Here is an 18398-nt window from a genome sequence, read left to right on the forward strand (position 1 = left end):
TGGCCAGCGATGGTGTCAGCTGGCTGAACCGAGGTGCCGGTACCCACAGCCACTCGGTCTTGGAGGGGTTGAGTTTGAGTCTGTTGTCCCCCATCCAGACCCCGACGGCTTCCAAACACCGGGACATCACTTCGACAGCCTCGTTGGGGTGGTTTGGGGTTGAAATGTACAGCTGAGTGTCATCAGCGTACAGGTGGTACTCAACCCCAAAACCATGGATGATCTCACCCAGCGGCTTCACATATGCGTTGAACAGGAGAGGCGAGAGGACCGACCCCTGTGGCACCCCACAAGTGAGTGGCCTCAGGGACGACCTCTGCCCCCCTGTCAACACACATTGCTTCCGGTCGGAGAGGTAGGAGCCGAACCACCGCAAAACGGTGCCTCCGACTCCCATCCCCTCCAACCGGCGCAATAGGATACCATGGTCGATGGTATCAAAAGCCGCCGAGAGGTCTAATAGGACCAGGATAGAGGAACAACCCCTATCTCTGGCCCTCCAGAGATCATCAACCAGCGCGACCAAGGCTGTCTCAGTGCTGTGCCCGGGTCGGAAGCCGGCCTGGCGTGGGTCTAGATAGTTGGATTCGTCCAGGTGTCATGGAAGCTGCTGCGCCACCACATTCTCAACAACCTTCGCCAAGAAGGGGAGGTTGGAGACTGGACGGTAATTAGCTAGCTCCATTGGGTCGAGCGAAGGTCTCTTGAGCAAGGGTCTCACCACCGCCTCTTTCAAGGCGGTTGGTAAGTATCCCTCACCCAATGAGGCGTTCACCAGGCCCAGAAGCCAGCCTCGTGTCACCTCCCAGGCTGCCAGTACCAGCCAGGAGGGGCACGGGTCCATTGAACATGTGGTGGGTCGCAGCCGTCCACGCAACCTGTCCAAATCCTCGGGGGCAACAGAGTCAAACTCCTCCCAGAATGGTCTCTCAAGACTCGCTGTTGACGGCTCGTCTGGTCCACTGACGGAGGTCCATCCGCTCCGGATCTGATCGATTTTGTCCTGAAGATATTCCCCAAACTCCTCTGCTCTTCCCTGTAGGGGTGTCTCCCGCGTCCCCTGCGATAAAAGGGAGCGGGTCACCCGAAACAGGGCGGCAGGGCGGTTATCCGCGGACGCAATAAGGGCGGCACAATGTCTACGCTTGGCCGCTCTTATTGCCACAAGGTAAGTCCGCAAATAGGCTCTTACCTGTGTTCGGTCAGATTCGGAGCGTGAGGACCTCCACCTGCTCTCTAGACGTCTCCTGTGGCGCTTCATCACCCTTAGCTCCTCAGTAAACCAAGGAGCCCGGGTGGGTCGATGCCGCAGGAGAGGTCGCAAAGGCGCAACCCGGTCCAAGGCCCCAGTCGTCGCCCTATTCCAGGCGGTCACTAGGTCCTCGGAGCGGGAGCGGGACAAGGCTACAGGTATTGGCCCAAGCTCCGTCTGGAATCTATCCGATTCCATCAGGTGCCTGGGGCGGTACCAGCTTGTAGAGTCTGGTTCCGCCTCCTCGCGGTGGGGGATAGCGCCAGGGAAGTCCAGCCGAAGGGATGAGTGGTCTGACCATGACAGGGGCGTGATGACTAAGTCCCCTATTCCCAGATCACTCGTCCACTGTTCAGATACAAAAATGAGGTCCAGTGTGTGGCCCCCTTCGTGAGTGGGGCCCTGAACTAATTGGGTCAGGTCCATGGCCGTCATGGAAGCCATGAACTCCCGAGCCACCTTGGAGGCCGCTCCCGTTGACGGCAAGTTGAAGTCCCCCATGACCAAAAGTCTGGGAGTCTCAACTGCCATCGCTGAGATTAGCTCGAGGAGCTCGGGCAGGGCTGCTGATGCATAGCGAGGAGCCAAGTATACAATCAGCAAGCCCCACTGCCTCCCTAGGCCCCAGTTCACACCAAGGGACTCACACCCGGGTATCTGAGGAACAGTGAACTCCCTCGGCTCTAAACATTCCCGAATAACCACCGCCACCCCACCACCCTTACCCAGGGCCCGGGGCTGATGGAATGCCCGGAAACCTGGTGGGCACATTTCCACGAGGGGTAAACCACCCTCGTGGCCCAACCAGGTCTCCGTTATCCCTGCAAGGTCTAGCTCCCCCTCTGAGATCAACTCATTAATGAGGGGGGCCTTGTTGGTAACAGACCTTGCGTTGCAAAGCATCAGCCGTAGGCCCTGGCTCTGTAGCACCTGTCCACCTAGACTGCAGGGGTTGATACAAGCGACCGGGCGTAACCAGCAGCCACGGTCTCCCAACCGACCTTGGGATCTTATCCTGTCCTCGCATCCCCTCCTCCCCACGACCGTTGTAATAGGACAACCCTCTTTGTTTGTTACCAATGCTTTTCTCAAAGTCATGTATCCACTTTGCTTCCTTTTTTCTCAAAGTCATGTATCCACTTTGCTTCCTTATTGTAGTCCTTTGCATTCTCCCACAAACCTTTCCAGAATTCAGCTGTGGCCTGCTTTTCTGGTTTTTCACTTTTGGTGTCACCATTCACATTAAGACTTTGATAAAAACGCCGTTGGTCTGATCGAAATTGTTGATTTTGTTTGTATTGGATGATTCGTGCCTCATATCTCTCAATTTTTCTAGCTGTTGCTGTTATCTGCTATTTTACAATCTCTACAGCTACTGATTATTATTATTATTATTATTATTATTATTATTATTATTATTATTATTATTATTATTATTACTACTACTACTACTACTACTACTACTACTACTACTACTACTACTACTTGTGTTTATATGTGAACTTCCCAGTTACTTTTGCAAGATGTCACCTGAATCATCTCTTCAGATCCCAATATAACTTTGAGCAAATATGAACAATTTTATCTGCAAACAGTCTCACAAATATGTGGCAGCAGTCAGTAGAAAGATTGGCTTTTCTATTTTTATCCCCCCCAAATAAGAATAAACTTAAGGGTACTTTACAGGAGGTGCAGTAAAAGTATAGAAGTAATAATATTAAAAATATAGTATATTCATTTCTTTGATCACATTTATTCTTTTATGGTACCTCCGCTGTATTATTTCTTCAACTGTTTCATTCCCTGGAGCTCTTTGGTTTTCCAAAAAGATCTGCAAATTAGGGTAGGCCACCTGAGGGAACAATTTCACCCAATGCTCTCAAGAGAAGAATTCCAAAGCAAAATTAGAGATGTGGTAAAATTCTCTTTCTGATATCTGGGGAAATCCTCAAGGACATTCAAAAATCCACCATCCCTCAGGTGCTTAGGGTGGATCACAGTCATCCATCCAGTTTTACTCCTGGAGGTTGAGTGCAGAAAAAGTCTTGTCTCATGTGACTTTAAGCCCAACCAAAATGTAATTTCAAGGCATGGAGATTGAAGTTGTCAACGCTAGACATTTGGAAGTTTCCAATACCAGGCCAGATATTCCAAAAGCTGATGCACGGTTGCTGCCAGCCAGCAACAATTCATTCGCCTTTCAACCCAAATTGCAAATGGAAAGAACGTTGGTCTTATCTGAACGTGTCTTTTCAGGGGAGGAGAGGGAGTGGTCATGTGTGGGACATACCCAAGCTCAGTCCCAGGGAGGGATAAACAACAACTATGGTCCAAGGGGAGGATCCACCACAACTCTCTGCAGGACCCTCCGACCAAACGACGCCTCCACCGAGGCAAACAAATCCAGCCAGTAATGCCGGATGAAAGGTGTTGGGGACGCCCAAGTAGCCGCCCGACAAATGTCCTCAAAAGGAGCCCTAGTGGCCCATGCCGCCGTGGTTGCGGCCCTCCTAGTGGAATGGGCTGTTATCCCCGAGGGAACTGGATGGCCCACTGCCCCATAGGCCTCTACAATGGCCTGTCGTAGCCAATGGCCAATGGTTGCCAAGGACACCTTGGCCCCCAGCGTCCCAGGCTGGAAAGAGACAAACAATGCCTCTGACTTGCGAATCTCCACGGTCCGCTGGAGGTAAATGCGCAGAGCGCGACGCACGTCCAAACGGTGCCATAGCCTCTCCCTATCACAAGATGGGCCCGGACAAAAGTCAGGCAGGATGACCTCCTGCGCCCTGTGAAAAGGAGTGTTCACCTTTGGAAGAAAGGTAGGGTCAAGACGAAGAAGCACCCTATCCTGGTGAAAATGGTAAAGATCATCCTTGGATGAAAGTGCGCCCAGCTCTGAAATATGCCGGGCCGAGGTAATCGCCACTAGAAAAACCACCTTAAGGGACAAAAGCCTCAGATGAATGGACCAGAGAGGCTCGAATGGGGAACCCATCAAAGCCCGGAGCACCAGGGGCAAATCCCATGTAGGGAACCTATGAATGGGGGTAGGCCGGAGATTAGCTGCCCCTTTTAGAAAACGTTTGATCAGTGGAACCTGAGAGAGAGAAGAAGACCCCCCCGCCTCCCCAAAACTGAAGACAGAGCCGCACCTGTCTATGCAGGGTGTTTACAGCCAAACCCCCTTCCAGACCTTTCTGCAAAAATTCTAGAACATTTGGAATAGTCGTCCCCCTCAGGGGAAACACCAAGCGGCGTGCACCACTTGACGAAGGCTGACCAGGTGGAATTGTAGATCCTGTTCATTGATGGGCGCCTAGAAGCCTCGACGGTGTGTATGATGCCAGAAGACAGGCTAGCCGCCCTTAAGCATCGCCGTTCAAGAGCCAGACGGCTAGATGTAGCCACTGGGGCTCTGGGTGAAGTAGGACCCCCTGCCGCAGAACCACTTCCTCCTGCAGAATCTTCCACGGCGGTGCCGCAGACAACTGGACTTGATCCGCGAACCAGGGCCTCCTGGGCCAATACGGAGCCACTACGTTGACTAGTGCCTTCTCTACTACCACCTTGCTGAGGGTCCCTGGAATCAGGGGGATGAGGGGGAAGGCATAGGGAAGGCCCGCTGGCCACCTGCTCTGGAGGGCGTCCGTGCCCTCTGCCGACCGGGTCTGAAACCAGGTGAAGAAACGCGGCAGCTGTGAATTCGCAGGGGTGGCAAACAGATCTACCAGAGGAGTGCCAAACCTCCAGCAGATTCCCTGAAACAAGGACAGATGGAGTTGCCACTCACCGTTGTGCAAAGTTGCTCGACTTAACCAGTCCACCTGATGATTTGCCAGGCTGAAGATGTGTTCCGACAGCAGGGACGCCAGGTGACTCTCCGCCCAGGCACCGACTCTGAGAGCCTCCAACCAGAGAGCCTGGGAATGGGTCCCCCCTGACGGTTTATGGGTCCGCAAGGTAAGCTCTGCACGCTTATCCTCAGGTTTTAACTTATCAGCCACGTCGCCGGACACTACCGAGGAAGAAGAGACTAGAGTAGCTACTGGGGTGTCAATATGGGGCAAATTAATGGCCTGGGCAAAGGTCTGCTCCACATTGTAGAAGCAGCAGTCATTGCTCCTTGGATTAGAGAAATTGGATGGCCGGGCCCACTGGTTGGTGAGGACCTCCATAAATAAGGGAGGGGCTGGAATCTCCTCCTTATTTGTGACCGTGTTTGAAAACATGGCCATATCGGGGTCCCTAGGCGGGGGCACCGTGGGATCCCCAGTCCCAATTTTGGTGGTCTTCCTTGTCTTGTTCAGGAGTGTCTTGAACATGGCAGGAGGAAAAAGGCCCGAGGAAGAAGGTGGATCAGGGGGCGCTGCATCCTCATCCTCTGAAAACCCCATATCTTGAAGTTTTCCTCCCCCATGACAGACCCCTTGCTAACTAAGGATGGAGGGGATGTCCTATATTAGAAACGGCCTGAGCCCCCCTGAGATCTGGAGAAGTGGGAGCCCTTATCCCGTTGGGCAATGCCCTGTGAGATAGCAGTAGCAATGAGTCTTTTGATCCCTTCAGGGAGGTTCTCCAGATCATCCATGTCCTTATCATGAGGACCAGGGCCTCGTGGTGCCAACCTATGGGTTGAATGATGAGCCCCAGAGGTACCCTCCAAAGGGTCCTCAGAACTATCCCCCCCGAGCCTGGGTAAACCGAAGGGGAGGGAGAGGCCCGCCCCCTCCATCTAGAATAACTACGGGATCTGGCTGGAGAGACTGAGGGAGAAGAAGGACCCTGGGGGAGGAATGAGCCGAAGCAGGCCTGAGTGGTGACCTGGATCTGCTGATGGAAAGAGGCCCAGCTGACTTAGCCTGTCACTCAGCCCTAGCAAATGTGTTTTCCAGGGCCTTGTGCCTCCTGGCCTCCTCTCTTGTAGTGGATCTCGAGGGGTGATGAAAGGCCAGGGGTCTGGCTGGGGGCTCCCTGGACCCAGGCACCTGCCCCAGCCCTCCGCTCTCCACCAAAAGGGCCTCCACCTGACCCTGGGGGATTTCCGATCACTCCTCCATTGCCCCACTTATGTGTCCTGAAGCCTGGGGTGATGGAAGTAGGCCTCTGTCGGTCCTGCCGGAACCTGGGCCTTGAAACTGCCCGGTAGATCAGGCCTGCCGGCCTAGGCCTTTCCAAAATGGCCACACGGCTCGCTTCCTAGCTTCGCGTACGTGGCGCCTGCCCCAAAATGGTCACCGTGATAGGCAGCGCGATGGCGCTGACCCCTGGACAATGCGGACGGTCCTGCAGCCCCGCTGGGGGCTCCGGAGCCAAAGGCAGTCTCGTATACAGGCTCTGAGGCCCCGCGCACCAACGTGCACTCCCCCCAAGCTGCTCTCACTTCGTCGGCTTCAAAATCAAAGGCGGCAGCCGCCTGGAAGGAAAAGGCAGCTCCGCAGGTGCCTCGCACACTCTCCGATTGAGTTTCAAAGCCTGGCTCTTCCTAGCTGTATCTGGGAGGCACGGATTCACTTGCCAGCTGCCCTTTGGAGTGTGGCATCCCCGCAGTCCTGGGGATTGGGTTAAGACTCCAGGCCCGCGGAGAAGAGGAAGCACGGGCCACGGGGCCCTCCCCAATCCACCCGAGGCAGAAGGAAATGTCCCTTTGGGCCGCAGCTGCAATTTGGAATTTATTTAATTTTTAGAGTCACCAATTGAACCAAATTAACAATCCAATTGTAAAGGGATGGAGAAGAAAAGGGGAGAAAACAAAGCAAATACCCTTTCCTACCTAACAAACCAATCTCAAGCAGTGCTTGGACCAAGAGACGGAGAGGAAACTGGGCAAGAAGGGAAGGCAGGAGTATTTAAGAAGTTTGCTCTCAGTCTTTCGACCAATCAGGCTTTGAGAATACCCACACGTGACCACTCCCTCTCCTCCACTGGAAAAATAACTCACACTTGGTCACCTGTAGGGTAGTGCTTCTAATTACAAGGAAGGGAGGGAGGGAGGGAGGGAGGGAGGGAGGGAGGGAGAGAGGAAATGTTGTCATGCTCCAACTCCAAACATGGAGTTGTGTTCCAGATCTAAACTACAAAATATGCAGGAAAGCATATTTTGAACAGGGTAATATGCACATTCCCATTCCACCAAGTATTTGCAGGTCAACCAAACATTCACACATACCTACATATCCATTGGGTGGTAGCAGCAATGTCTCAAGCTGTCATGTAAATGAGGCCATGGCTGTTTTGGTAGTAACAACCTTACCTACAGCGCAACAGTACTGCAATAGTAACTCAGGACCTCATCACTATGTACTAATCACCTCTTTATAGGGCTGCCTTTGAAAACTTCTATATTTTGTACCTATAATTGATACAAAATACAACTGTTGACAGATGTTGATTGTCTTGAGGATATTACTCCTGTGCTCAAGGCTTGCTCTAGTAGCTAATAGGTTTCTTAGGGCCATTGAAAGACCTGGCTTTAACTTATAAAGCCATATACAGTTTGGCATTTAAAGCATCTTCTTTGACTAGACTTTATCTATTTGACATGGTCATAATGGGAAAATAATTTGGAAGTTCTACATTTTCATGAAGTAAAGGGAATCTAAATCTAGAAAGCAATGTTTTTAAGGCACTTATATTTTAGAATACAACTCTACTTGGATATTATGTTAGTCTCCATTGTGATGAAATTTCAGAAGCCAATGGAAGTCAATTTTTTATGGAGAGCCTTAGTGGAATATTATCTTGTATATAAACATGAGATTGTCCTCTGTGGATTTCTTCTGTATCGTTCTCTGTTCTCTAATTTAATTTGTATTGTTGATGTAAGTATAGCATGAGAATATTTATGTATATAATGTTTACTGATTGAAATTGTGATAGATGTTTCAGTGTTATTCTTGATGTTTTTATTATAGATCTTTTATTATTTCATTTTCATGTTGTACTGTGGGTATTTTATTTGTTCCGCAAACTACCATGAATCCAATTGAATTTGGCAGCATGCAAATTCCATAAATGTATTGAAGTATGATTTGTGTAGAAATATTTTCAAGTCTGATTTGGATTTATATATTCATAATTTATATGCAGTAGTATAAAATTATACTTCAATTACAGCAGAAAATATATGTCCAAAATATGGCCATGGCAAAAATGGAAAGGTGAAAGAAATATCTAACTAGATTTGATACAGTAATTTAGTTGATGGGAAAATCTTGGACACAATTATATGGTAGTCTCTATAACAGAGGTGGGTTGCTCTCAATTCAGCCCAGATTGGGCGAACCAGTAGTAGTGGCAGCGGGAGGCTCCACCCACCTGCCTGGACTGCTCCACACACACACAAGTGAACCGGTAGTAACAAGAATGGAAACCCACCACTGCTCTACAAGCACTGATGAGGTCACCCAGGCTGGAAATGAAACATGTTGGTATAGGGTTTCCTGCCTAGGCAGGGGGTTGGACTAGAAGACCTCCAAGGTCCCTTCCAACTCTACTATTGTATTGTATCTGCAAGCAAATAACCAGGTTCATAGATCACAAAAAACCCAACAGTTTCAACCTGAGCTACATATACACTCTTCTATTGGAACAACCATACTGATGTATCTATCCATCTCACATGAAAGAGACTCTGGGCAGCGAACACCTGATAACAATTTTCCAAAATGCCAGGTGCACAATAGCATCCAGATCAAGTCTTCCATGCTTTAACTAATCTTTGGAGAGCTCATGTGTTGGATAATTTCCAGGTACTCCAGGAATTTAGGTTTGATGGCATGAACTACAGTAGATGTCTTTTCTTGCCATCTGCTAATGGAGGAAAATTAGCTAATCAACCCTCAAACTTGGGATGAGGCTTTGAAATTTCACACCTTCACACCTACATCCAAACCTTGGATTTAACCTAACACTCCACAACCAAAGTGATGTAATGGTTATTAAGATAATTTACAGTGGGATGCCTTAACAGTAGGTCAAAAAAAGAAAAAGAAAAAAATAGATAGCAAGCAGTGTTTAGAGAGCTTCATAGAGTTGGAGCTCTATGGGTCAATCAGATCTGAATGAAGCTTATGAACGTCAAGTCCAACCAGTAGATTCTGCAATCTCCTAACTGATTTGCTTCTGGCTGCCATAAGACCAATTAGACAAATGTTTTTTTTTTTTCAAACTTGGTAATGTTAAGATGGATGGATCAACTCTCAGAATATTTTTGTATTCTGGTAGTTGAAGTCCACATATCTGAAACTTTCCAAGCCCGAAAAACACTGAATTAGACTGCACAAGTAGAACAAAATTTTCTACTCTCTTCCTCAGTTGCTATCAAGCGCACAAAAAATACTTTATATTAATTCAGTTTTATGGCTCTCTGCCCCACTGACAAAGCATCAGTTAAAGGTGACACAAAGGTATTTTGTGTGACTTCCGGTTCCGGCGGCTACGGCGATGGGCAAGCCTTTGCCCGCTCCCGCTCTCCCGGTGGGCTTCCCCCGCTTCTGGGGGGGCACAGGACGCCCCGGAGAGGCGTCCTGCCGAGGGAGCGGCTCACGGAGGGCCCTGGCATCGGCGGCGGCTGGTGGGGGCTTCTCCGCTTCGCTCTAGGCACCGGGGAGCAGTATCGGAGGGCGCGTGGGCGTCTCGCTCCATGCCGATCGGACAACATACTTTTGAAGGAAGCAGCGGCGGTATGGTGAGAGGCTTCCTTTCTTCACTCCCTTTCTTTTTGAATTGATGGACTTTCCAGCGTTTTTAAAAGTTCAACTTTCGGATTTTTGCTGGAGGTGCGGCTAGAGGGAGGGGGATTTCCCCCCCCCCCCTTGGACAAGCGGCTTGAGAAGATTTTGCTTTCGCCCCCAGGGGAAGGAGGAGGGGGGAGAGCCAACTAATGATGCCTCACCCCTGTAAAAGTGACTTTCATTGGACTTAGTTCCAGAACTTATGGGTGAACTGAGAATTTTCTGAACTTTTAAAACCTTGTTATGCCTCCGAGCCCAAAGCTGGCAGGGCAAGATGGCACACTTCCATTGTCTTCATGAACTGTGAAACCTGACTCCGCCTTTAAAATTCAGGCTTCCGGTCTTTGTCTCCGTGTCACCCAGAAGAATCTCTTGTGGATTGCTATTTTCTGAACCCTCTGGAGAGAAAATTTTTCTCTATTGCTAGACTGACTAAAGAATCTCCCAGCTGCTTGGATCTTCTGCCTCCTGAACTCATCTGCCTGCTCTACCTCTTCAGCTGTCCAGTCTCTACACTGACTGATTTCTCTGCTTTATAAACTATGTCTCCAAAAAGACCACCACCTGGAAAACCTGGCTTTGCTACCTCTGCACCGACATCTGCAACATCCAGTCCTGCCACACAGTCAGATTACAGAACTGATGCAACCTAAGAGTACAGAGATGGATTTGCAACAAATGCTTCAGCAATATTTTGTGTCAAAAAGTAAATGGGGGGGGGGGGTTATAAAGAAGAAATGTTGCTGTTTTAGCCATGTTCTGGCTAAAGTAGCCCTTAAATAATAAGATCAAACTCAGATTTGGACATAGAATAAAAATATATGTTTCTATGCTAGCAGAGACTCTGCCAATTGAAAAGTGAACTTGTAAACAAATATAAACTTGGCTTTTAGTGGAAGTTGATTTTATAGGAAATGTTTTTTCAAAGTTCACACTGAATTGCATTTGCTGATTTGATATCCATCTTTTTTGATTAAGTGAGATCCTTTTATCGTTCTTCACTGAATGACAAAATAAAGTGATAATGAATACTTGCTACCTAACTGACTGGGTGGAGTCACTTTAGCCCCACGCAATGACATACATTTTTTATTGTTTTAGCCAAAACAGACCTTTGTTTGTTTGGAATTAAAGCAAAATTCACCTGGTAACCCCACCAGAATCACTTTCATTTGTTTTAATTTATATCCCTCTTTTTCTCTAAGAGTTCAAGAATGTTTATTTATTGCCAAAATAAATTGACCTTCTCTATAAATATAATTTATTTACTTTACTGCCCTATAAACAAATAAGCATTTTCAAATTAGCTCTGCCAGTTTATATTTAGGAATTATATTCTGCAAGGGGACTGTCTCATGCAATCTTCTGATTACAATTGAAATCATTCTGAAAATCAACTGTCTAGATGTCCATCATTGTTTAATAGTCCTCAACTTACGATAACAATTGAGCCCAAAGTTTCTATTTCTAAGCAGGACAGTTGTTAAGTGAATTTTGTCCCATTTTATGACCTTTCTTGCCATTGTTGTTAAGTGAATCACTGCACTTGTTAAGTTAGTAACACTAATTTCACTAATTTCCCAATTAACTTTATTTGTCCAAAGGTTTGAAAAGCTGATCACATGACTCAAATTTTGATCACGTGGCCACAGGGATGCTACAATGGTCATAAATGTGAAATATGGTCATGTCACTTTTGTGCTGTTGTAACTTTAAGGGAATGGTTGTAAGTCAAGGACTACCTGCAGTTTGTTCTGCTCATATAACATGATGTTTGGAAGAGAAACTGCATCCTTCTAACTGCCTTTCTGAAGATTCAAATGTAAGAATCAGTTAACTGGCTCTTTCAAAGGCCCTACAAGGGGGTGGGGCAGGAAGAACTCAGCAAAAGCGCAAGGGAGAAGACCCCAGGAAGTAGAGAAAGGTATTGTTCGTCCTTGCCCTATGTTTCTCATAGATATTTGACTACCCATCATTAATATCATCAGCCAGTTGTTATAGCACTCTGTCTTTCAAAAGATATACCATTACAAGGTAGATTTACTAGATAATCCTTCTGTTAACAAAGCTGCATCTCATTTAATCTCTCCTATTAGTAAAGCCAGCCCTGGCCAAGTTAGGTAAGATTTATATATTTCATTCCTTATTTATTGCTTGTAGCTCAATGTATTTAGGACATGATGATTCCTTATTTATGTCACACCCTCAACTCAGTAATTCTACACATATTAAGGTTAACCTTAACCTCACATATTAAGGTTAAGGTTTAGACAGCAAGTAAAGCAACATAGATAAAACACTAAGAACAAAAATAAATATTGTTCCTTGGCAAAAAAAAAGATTGAAAAAAGCAAAAAAAAAGGGACTAAAAGAGAGATTTTTAGGCACAGAATACCATCAGGGAGCAAATCAGCACCCACAATCCCAGGAAAGAGCCATCAGGGGGATACTGTTCCACAGCTGCAGAGAAAGCACTTCAACCCCTCTCATCTGTTTCCAGAACAATGACATCTGTCTGGGTCCGTGAAAAAATATAGTTGGGAGGAAGTCCGTTTATTAGGTCATTGCTACTTTGCAGTAAGTAGAAAGTGCGATTTTGTTTCCTCCCAAACCTGGTTCTATAAGTCCAGTACTTTGCTTTTACTTATGGGAGATTTACAGACATTCACTAGTAGTAGGAAAAAATGGAAAGTCAGTGGGGTGTGGTAGACAAGGTGCAATGCTATATCCTGGTGGTCCCCATTCTTACCAGTTCTGCGGACCAGTGGTGGTGGTGGTGGTGGTAGCAGAGGGAGAAAGGGGGTAGTTTCGTGTGCGTGCCCAGTGTTTGCTCAAATGGAGCTTCGTGTGCTTGTGAGTTTGACCGTCACTTGTGTGACCTGGTTCTCAATGGGCTGCAACCCAGTCCTGAGCTATGGACCAGGGGTTAGGGAGACCATTGAGCATGTCCCTAACTATTCATTCTCTAGCATCCTGCCCTTCCTCACCATGCATAGAAGGCAAGTCTTGCTGACTAGACTTGATGTGGACAGGTCTACCGTTGACTGTCTTTTTCTTTTATGGATTTCTCCCTTCTTACTAGTCCCCATTCTTTTTCCAAGTATTTATGCACCTTGAAACCCACTCCTACACTTTCTTGTTTGCCACTACCAAACTTTTCTTTCTTTCTTTATTTTTCTTTCTTTCTTTTTTCTTTCTTTCTATTTCTTTCTTGTTTCTTCTTCCATCTGTCCGTCTGTCCGTCCATCCATCCAATCATCTATCTATCTATTTATCTATATCTATCTATCTATCTATCTATCTATCTATCTATCTATCTATCTATCTATCTATCATCTATCTATCCATCCACCCATCCATCCATCAATCCATCCATCAATCCATCTTTTCTCTTACATTATACTATTGTTGCCTTGATGCTACAAAGATTAAAGTGGAAAGAACACACTGTTCCTTTGTTAGGTCCATAACAATTTTGTGGCAATGAAGAGCTGATAGGTTCATAGAAGAAAAAGAAATAGGATTCATTGAAATGTTGTGGCTTCATTCCAACATGCCTAAATTGTAGTTTAAAGATTTAAAAAGTGGGGAAGAGAACTATTGTAATACAGGGGGTATTGGGTCAGAAGGAGAGGAGAATGTACTTCTACCAGCCTAAGCAGAAATAAAAAAGAAGGTGTTTTCAGGAGATAATATAAAGATAACCTGGAGAAGAGGTAGGGGACCTGGTGGAAAAAACAGAGCAGCCGGGAGATTTCAACTGGATTTTTAAAAAGGAAATTACTTATCCCCTGAGGACAGCACAGCCTACCCGCCTGGTCTAAACAGGTATGTAACGTATGAACCAGCCACTGGATCAGAGGATGCAGCACAGTAAACAGCAGTGTGCTGAAGTGCCACCTGCCCATGCAACGCACATAAAAACAGATGCAGCTGGGATTGCACTCTTGGGGCTACCATCTTGACTTTATTTGACCATGTCTGGAACAGAAAGTAAAGGTTCATATTCACATTTTCTTTTCTTTTCTTATGTCATAGATGGAGCTGCTACGGCTTTATATTTTGCTTGGAGCTGTTTTGAAACTTTCTTCAGGCATTACCTACAATAAAAGAGGCAAGTTGTGATTTCAAATGCATTCACTCCTGATTGTTAGAATGATCAAAAGGAGAAGATGGACGCTCAGGCTAGGGAATTTGCTCATTGTTCTCTTTCTTTGCCTGTTTATGCCATAGGAAGGCTCGTGCTGGCTTTTTTGTGCTTTTTTGTGATGTCCCGGGCAGCTACAATGACCATCAATCATGTTCCTGACAGTATAAGGAAATTTTGCTTTAAATGACAGCTAAAATCATGCTTGTTAGGTTTCATAATGGGTTCTATTTTAGATTTTGTAATGTCCTTGTTTTATTATGAGATCTCATTGGCTCACCACAAGGGCATCCTCAGCTTCCTGACGAGACTTCTAAAGAATCATATTATGGGTATATCCTAGGTCTAGCAAATCCAGCCTGCAAAAATTCAGATGAACAATGGATCCTGGTAAAGAACCCTTGGCTGCCATCTAGTGGTTTTCCAGGTTTCTGCAGCCCAGATCTGGCAGTCCTACCGTATGCCTCCTGGAAAAGTTGTGACTATCTTGCAGATGTAGCTATTGAAAATTTCAAAACAAGACATACAATCTTAGATGTTGCGATAGTAATCTATCTCTTCTATGAATGCATTATGTGGAACCTGCTGCAGCCAGAACTGAAACAAATTAATATTAATTGACCTCAGTGTGTGTGTGTTGCATTTGTGTTGATAAATAAATAAAGGGAGACTTGGATAGATCTATTTCAAGCTATTTAGCTCTCATCAGCTAGCCAAAGCCTTACTGGGATTCGAACCTGGGCTGGTTTTACATGTTAGGCAGTTGTATTAGCCTCTAAGCCACAAACTCTCCTCCCTTATCAGCTGAGGCAAGGAAATGATTAAGCATTATGTCAAAGCACTGGTATGCCCAAATATGGGAGGGAGCATACGGCTTCCCTTTTGCCTTTCAGCTCCACCCTAGGAGCCTTCCAGGCAGAAAACCATTTTGGGGAAGCAGTATGCTCCCTCGCATATTTGGGCATACCAAGTGCTTTGTCATAACACTATGTTTTCTATGTCTATGTTTTGGTAGATTTTCACGGGTGTAGGTATGCTGGTCTTGTTGTATTCTTGTTGTATTCAGTTCTTTTCAGGTGTAAGATCTTACATGGGAAAAGACCCTAATACAACAAGATCAGCATACACACACACACACACACACACACCCCTACCAGGACAATCATTCTTGCACCACAGTTTTATTAGAAAAGGATATCAACAATCCATTTCTGATCCAGTAAAAAAAATGTTATTATTCATTAAGGTGTTATTCTGTAAATTAAAGTAATTCTTTAAATTAAAAGAATAACTCTCTGCTTGCAATTCTATGGTATCTTAAATTTCTGTAAGCATTAAGCATTTGATTTGGCCCAAAAGAAGGAGCAAGGAAGCAATTTATATAAACTATTTTTTACTACAAGCCCAGTGATAATATTAACGGTAGATGACACCAAGATTGTTTTGTCTGTCTTTCTCTGCCTGCCTGCCTGCCTGCCTGCCTGCCTGTCTTTCTGTCTTTCTGTCTTTCTGCCTTTCTGCCTTTCTTTCTTTCTTTCTTTCTTTCTTTCTTTCTTTCTTTCTTTCTTTCTTTCTTTCTTTCTTTCCTTCCTTCCTTTTTTCTTTCTTTTTCCTTCCATTTTCCCATCTCTCATCAATTTCTCTAAACTTTTAATCTGTTTCTCCTTCAGGCTTTCATTTATATTAAACATCAAACATAATGGTTGTACAACTAAGTTTCACTGGCTGCATACTGCTTTCCCAAATCTTGAGCATTAGTCCTAGAATGTATACATAATCATATTGTAATATAACACAAGAGGAAAAATACTATAGTGACATCATTATGTTAATTACATTTGATTTCATTTTAGTTACCGTATTTTTCGCCCTATAAGACGCTCCGGAATATTTTAAAGGAGGAAAATCTAGAAAAAAAAGATTCTGAACCAAATACTGTAGTAAAATATTTTATATCAACTGTATAAAGTTAACAGCAGTTTAAGAACAATTTTATGTCAACCATGTAACATATTAAGAACTATCTTTACTCTCATTAACAGTTAGTAAAGTCAGTAAACAGTGAATCTAGTGGTCTCATACTCCCTCATATCTCATCTGGTGCTCTCTAACCCAATATTTCATCTGGTGGTCTCTAACCCCCTCATATGCATCTGGTTTGAGTGAATGCTGCTGGAAAGGAGATTGTAAAAAGGAGATCGTTACTCTTCCCTTCCCTTCCTCCCCCACCCCCCCCACCCCAATCTCTCCGGATTCTCAGGAAGCAAAGCCTTTGAATCAAGCTTGATCGTATCCCTTTCTAGGTTTTTAACTTCCCAATCCAGCGTTCTGAGAAAAGCTTTTGTAAAAAGGAGATCGTTACTCTTCCCTTGCCTTCCTCCCCCCCCCCAATCTCTCCGGATTCTCAGGAAGCAAAGCCTTTGAATCAAGCTTGATCGTGTCCCTTTCTAGGTTTTTAACTTCCCAATCCAGCGTTCTGAGAAAAGCTTTTGTAAAAAGGAGATCGTTACTCTTCCCTTCCCTTCCTCCCCCCTCCCACAATCTCTCTGGATTCTCAGGAGCCTTAAAGCAGCGCCTCCTTAAACCAAAGCCTCTGAGTAACTGGGAAAGAAAGGCATGCTTTTCGGGCGGCAGTTTTCGGCAGGTTCCAAGCGCGGCTTTCTTTCCCAGTTACTCAGAGGCTTTGGTATACTCGGAGCTCACCCTCCTCCTCCTGCAAGCGAAAGGTGCCTCAGAGATTCAGGGGGGGGGCAGCTCAGGGGAGACAATGCCCATAACAACTTCACTCCCCAGCAATGTGAGGAGCCGCTGCCCCGGCCCCCGCCTAAGCCCTCCCGGGAGCCCAGCCGAGCGGGAGCTCTGAAAGTGAAACCTCTCTCCTTTCCAGCCATCACGATCTCTGCAACGCCCGCTTTGCCTGCCCCATTTTTAGATGATCCAGGTGGCTACATTCGGCTTACAAGACGCACTCAGATTTTTACCCTCTTTTTTGGAGTAAAAAAGTGCGTCTTATAGGGCGAAAAATACGGTAGATTAAAATTTGGTTTTTATCCTGCTACCCTTCTAGTCATAGGTGTACATGAGCAAAGACCAGATGCATCCTTTAGCCCACAAAGTTTGTACATCCTTGGTATAAATAAAAATGTTTAGAGATGTTATTATAGTAATTCTGTATTTTCTCTCAGAGGTGAGCACTTCAAGTTTTGCTTGCTACACTGATTTGTTCGCAATTGACACTGCAAAATCTAAAACAATCAAACTGTTTCTTCCAAGGAAGAGCTTAGTAAGTTTCTCATTCATTTTCATATACTGTACAGAAAGTTAAATTATAGCAACTAACAATGACTTTTTAAAAACTCATTATCCAGTAAATAGGCTTACCACGGGGACGTGCGGTCATTGGAGGCAGGGGAGGCAGAGCCTCACCTCTCATCATGAAATAATAATATATAAAATAATAATATCCACGAGGGAGTTTCATATATATAAGAGGAAGAGGAGGGAGGAGGAGGAGCGCGTGCGGGGTGGTGCCAGCTGGGCAGCTGGCGGAGGCAGGAGGGTTCTCAGAAGCGCCAATAACCTTCCTGCCTTCGCTGTACTTTGCGTGCTCCTCGCGACTGCAATCAACGTCCAGAAGTGGCAGGGGCTTGATGACGTCGCTGCAGCTGCCATGCACAGATGGACGGAAGTAGCCAGAGTGGTGCCAAGGCAGTCCGGCGGACGAGCGACCGAGGATCAGGCTGCCTGATCCTCCATCGCTCGCTCACTTGCTCTTTCGTCCGCCCGGACCCCTCGGCGCCACTCTGGTTACCTCCGTCCGGCCGCACCCAGCAGCGACATCGGTGACATCATCAAGACGAAGTGGCTTGGAGGCGAAGTGCTTTTCAGTGCTTTTCTGTGCATCTGGCGTTTAGGTAGATAGCCGGATGTCCTAAACGCCAGACGCACAGAAAAGCACTAAAAACCAGCTGCTGTTGGGGAGCGCGAGCCATCGGAGCGCGCTCAGGAAGGCGGGGAATGGGATCATGTTTGCTGATCCATTCCCCGCCTTCCTGAGCGTGCTCCGACGGCTTGCGCTCCACGATCCCCAACAGCAGCTGCTTTTCTGTGCGTCTCGCGTTTAGGTAGATAGCTGGATGTCCTAAACACCAGATGCACAGAAAAGCACTAAAAAGCAGCTGCTGTTGGGGAGTGCGAGCCGGCGGAGCGTGCTCAGGAAGGCGGGGAATGGGATCACGTGTGCTGGAGACTGAGGCAGCCTCAG

At 46.3% G+C, this 18398-nt stretch overlaps 1 protein-coding gene across 1 annotated transcript in view; it reads left to right on the forward strand.

Annotated features, from left to right (window-relative positions):
- Window positions 1–6506: 6506 nt before the first annotated feature.
- The window catches only part of LOC309386064 (cation channel sperm-associated auxiliary subunit beta-like), a gene marked incomplete at its 5' end in the record, with an annotated part of 83387 nt that continues 71495 nt past the window's right edge, over window positions 6507–18398 (forward strand). Inside the window, 2 exons of the mRNA XM_081941026.1 lie at window positions 6507–6573; window positions 17320–17417. Of these exons, the coding sequence (XP_081797152.1) occupies window positions 6507–6573; window positions 17320–17417 (165 nt within the window). The remainder of the gene's footprint in view (window positions 6574–17319; window positions 17418–18398) is intronic.

This window comes from Natrix helvetica, assembly GCF_964273705.1.
Source record: "Natrix helvetica genome assembly, chromosome: 1".
NCBI classification, from domain to species: domain Eukaryota; kingdom Metazoa; phylum Chordata; class Lepidosauria; order Squamata; family Natricidae; genus Natrix; species Natrix helvetica.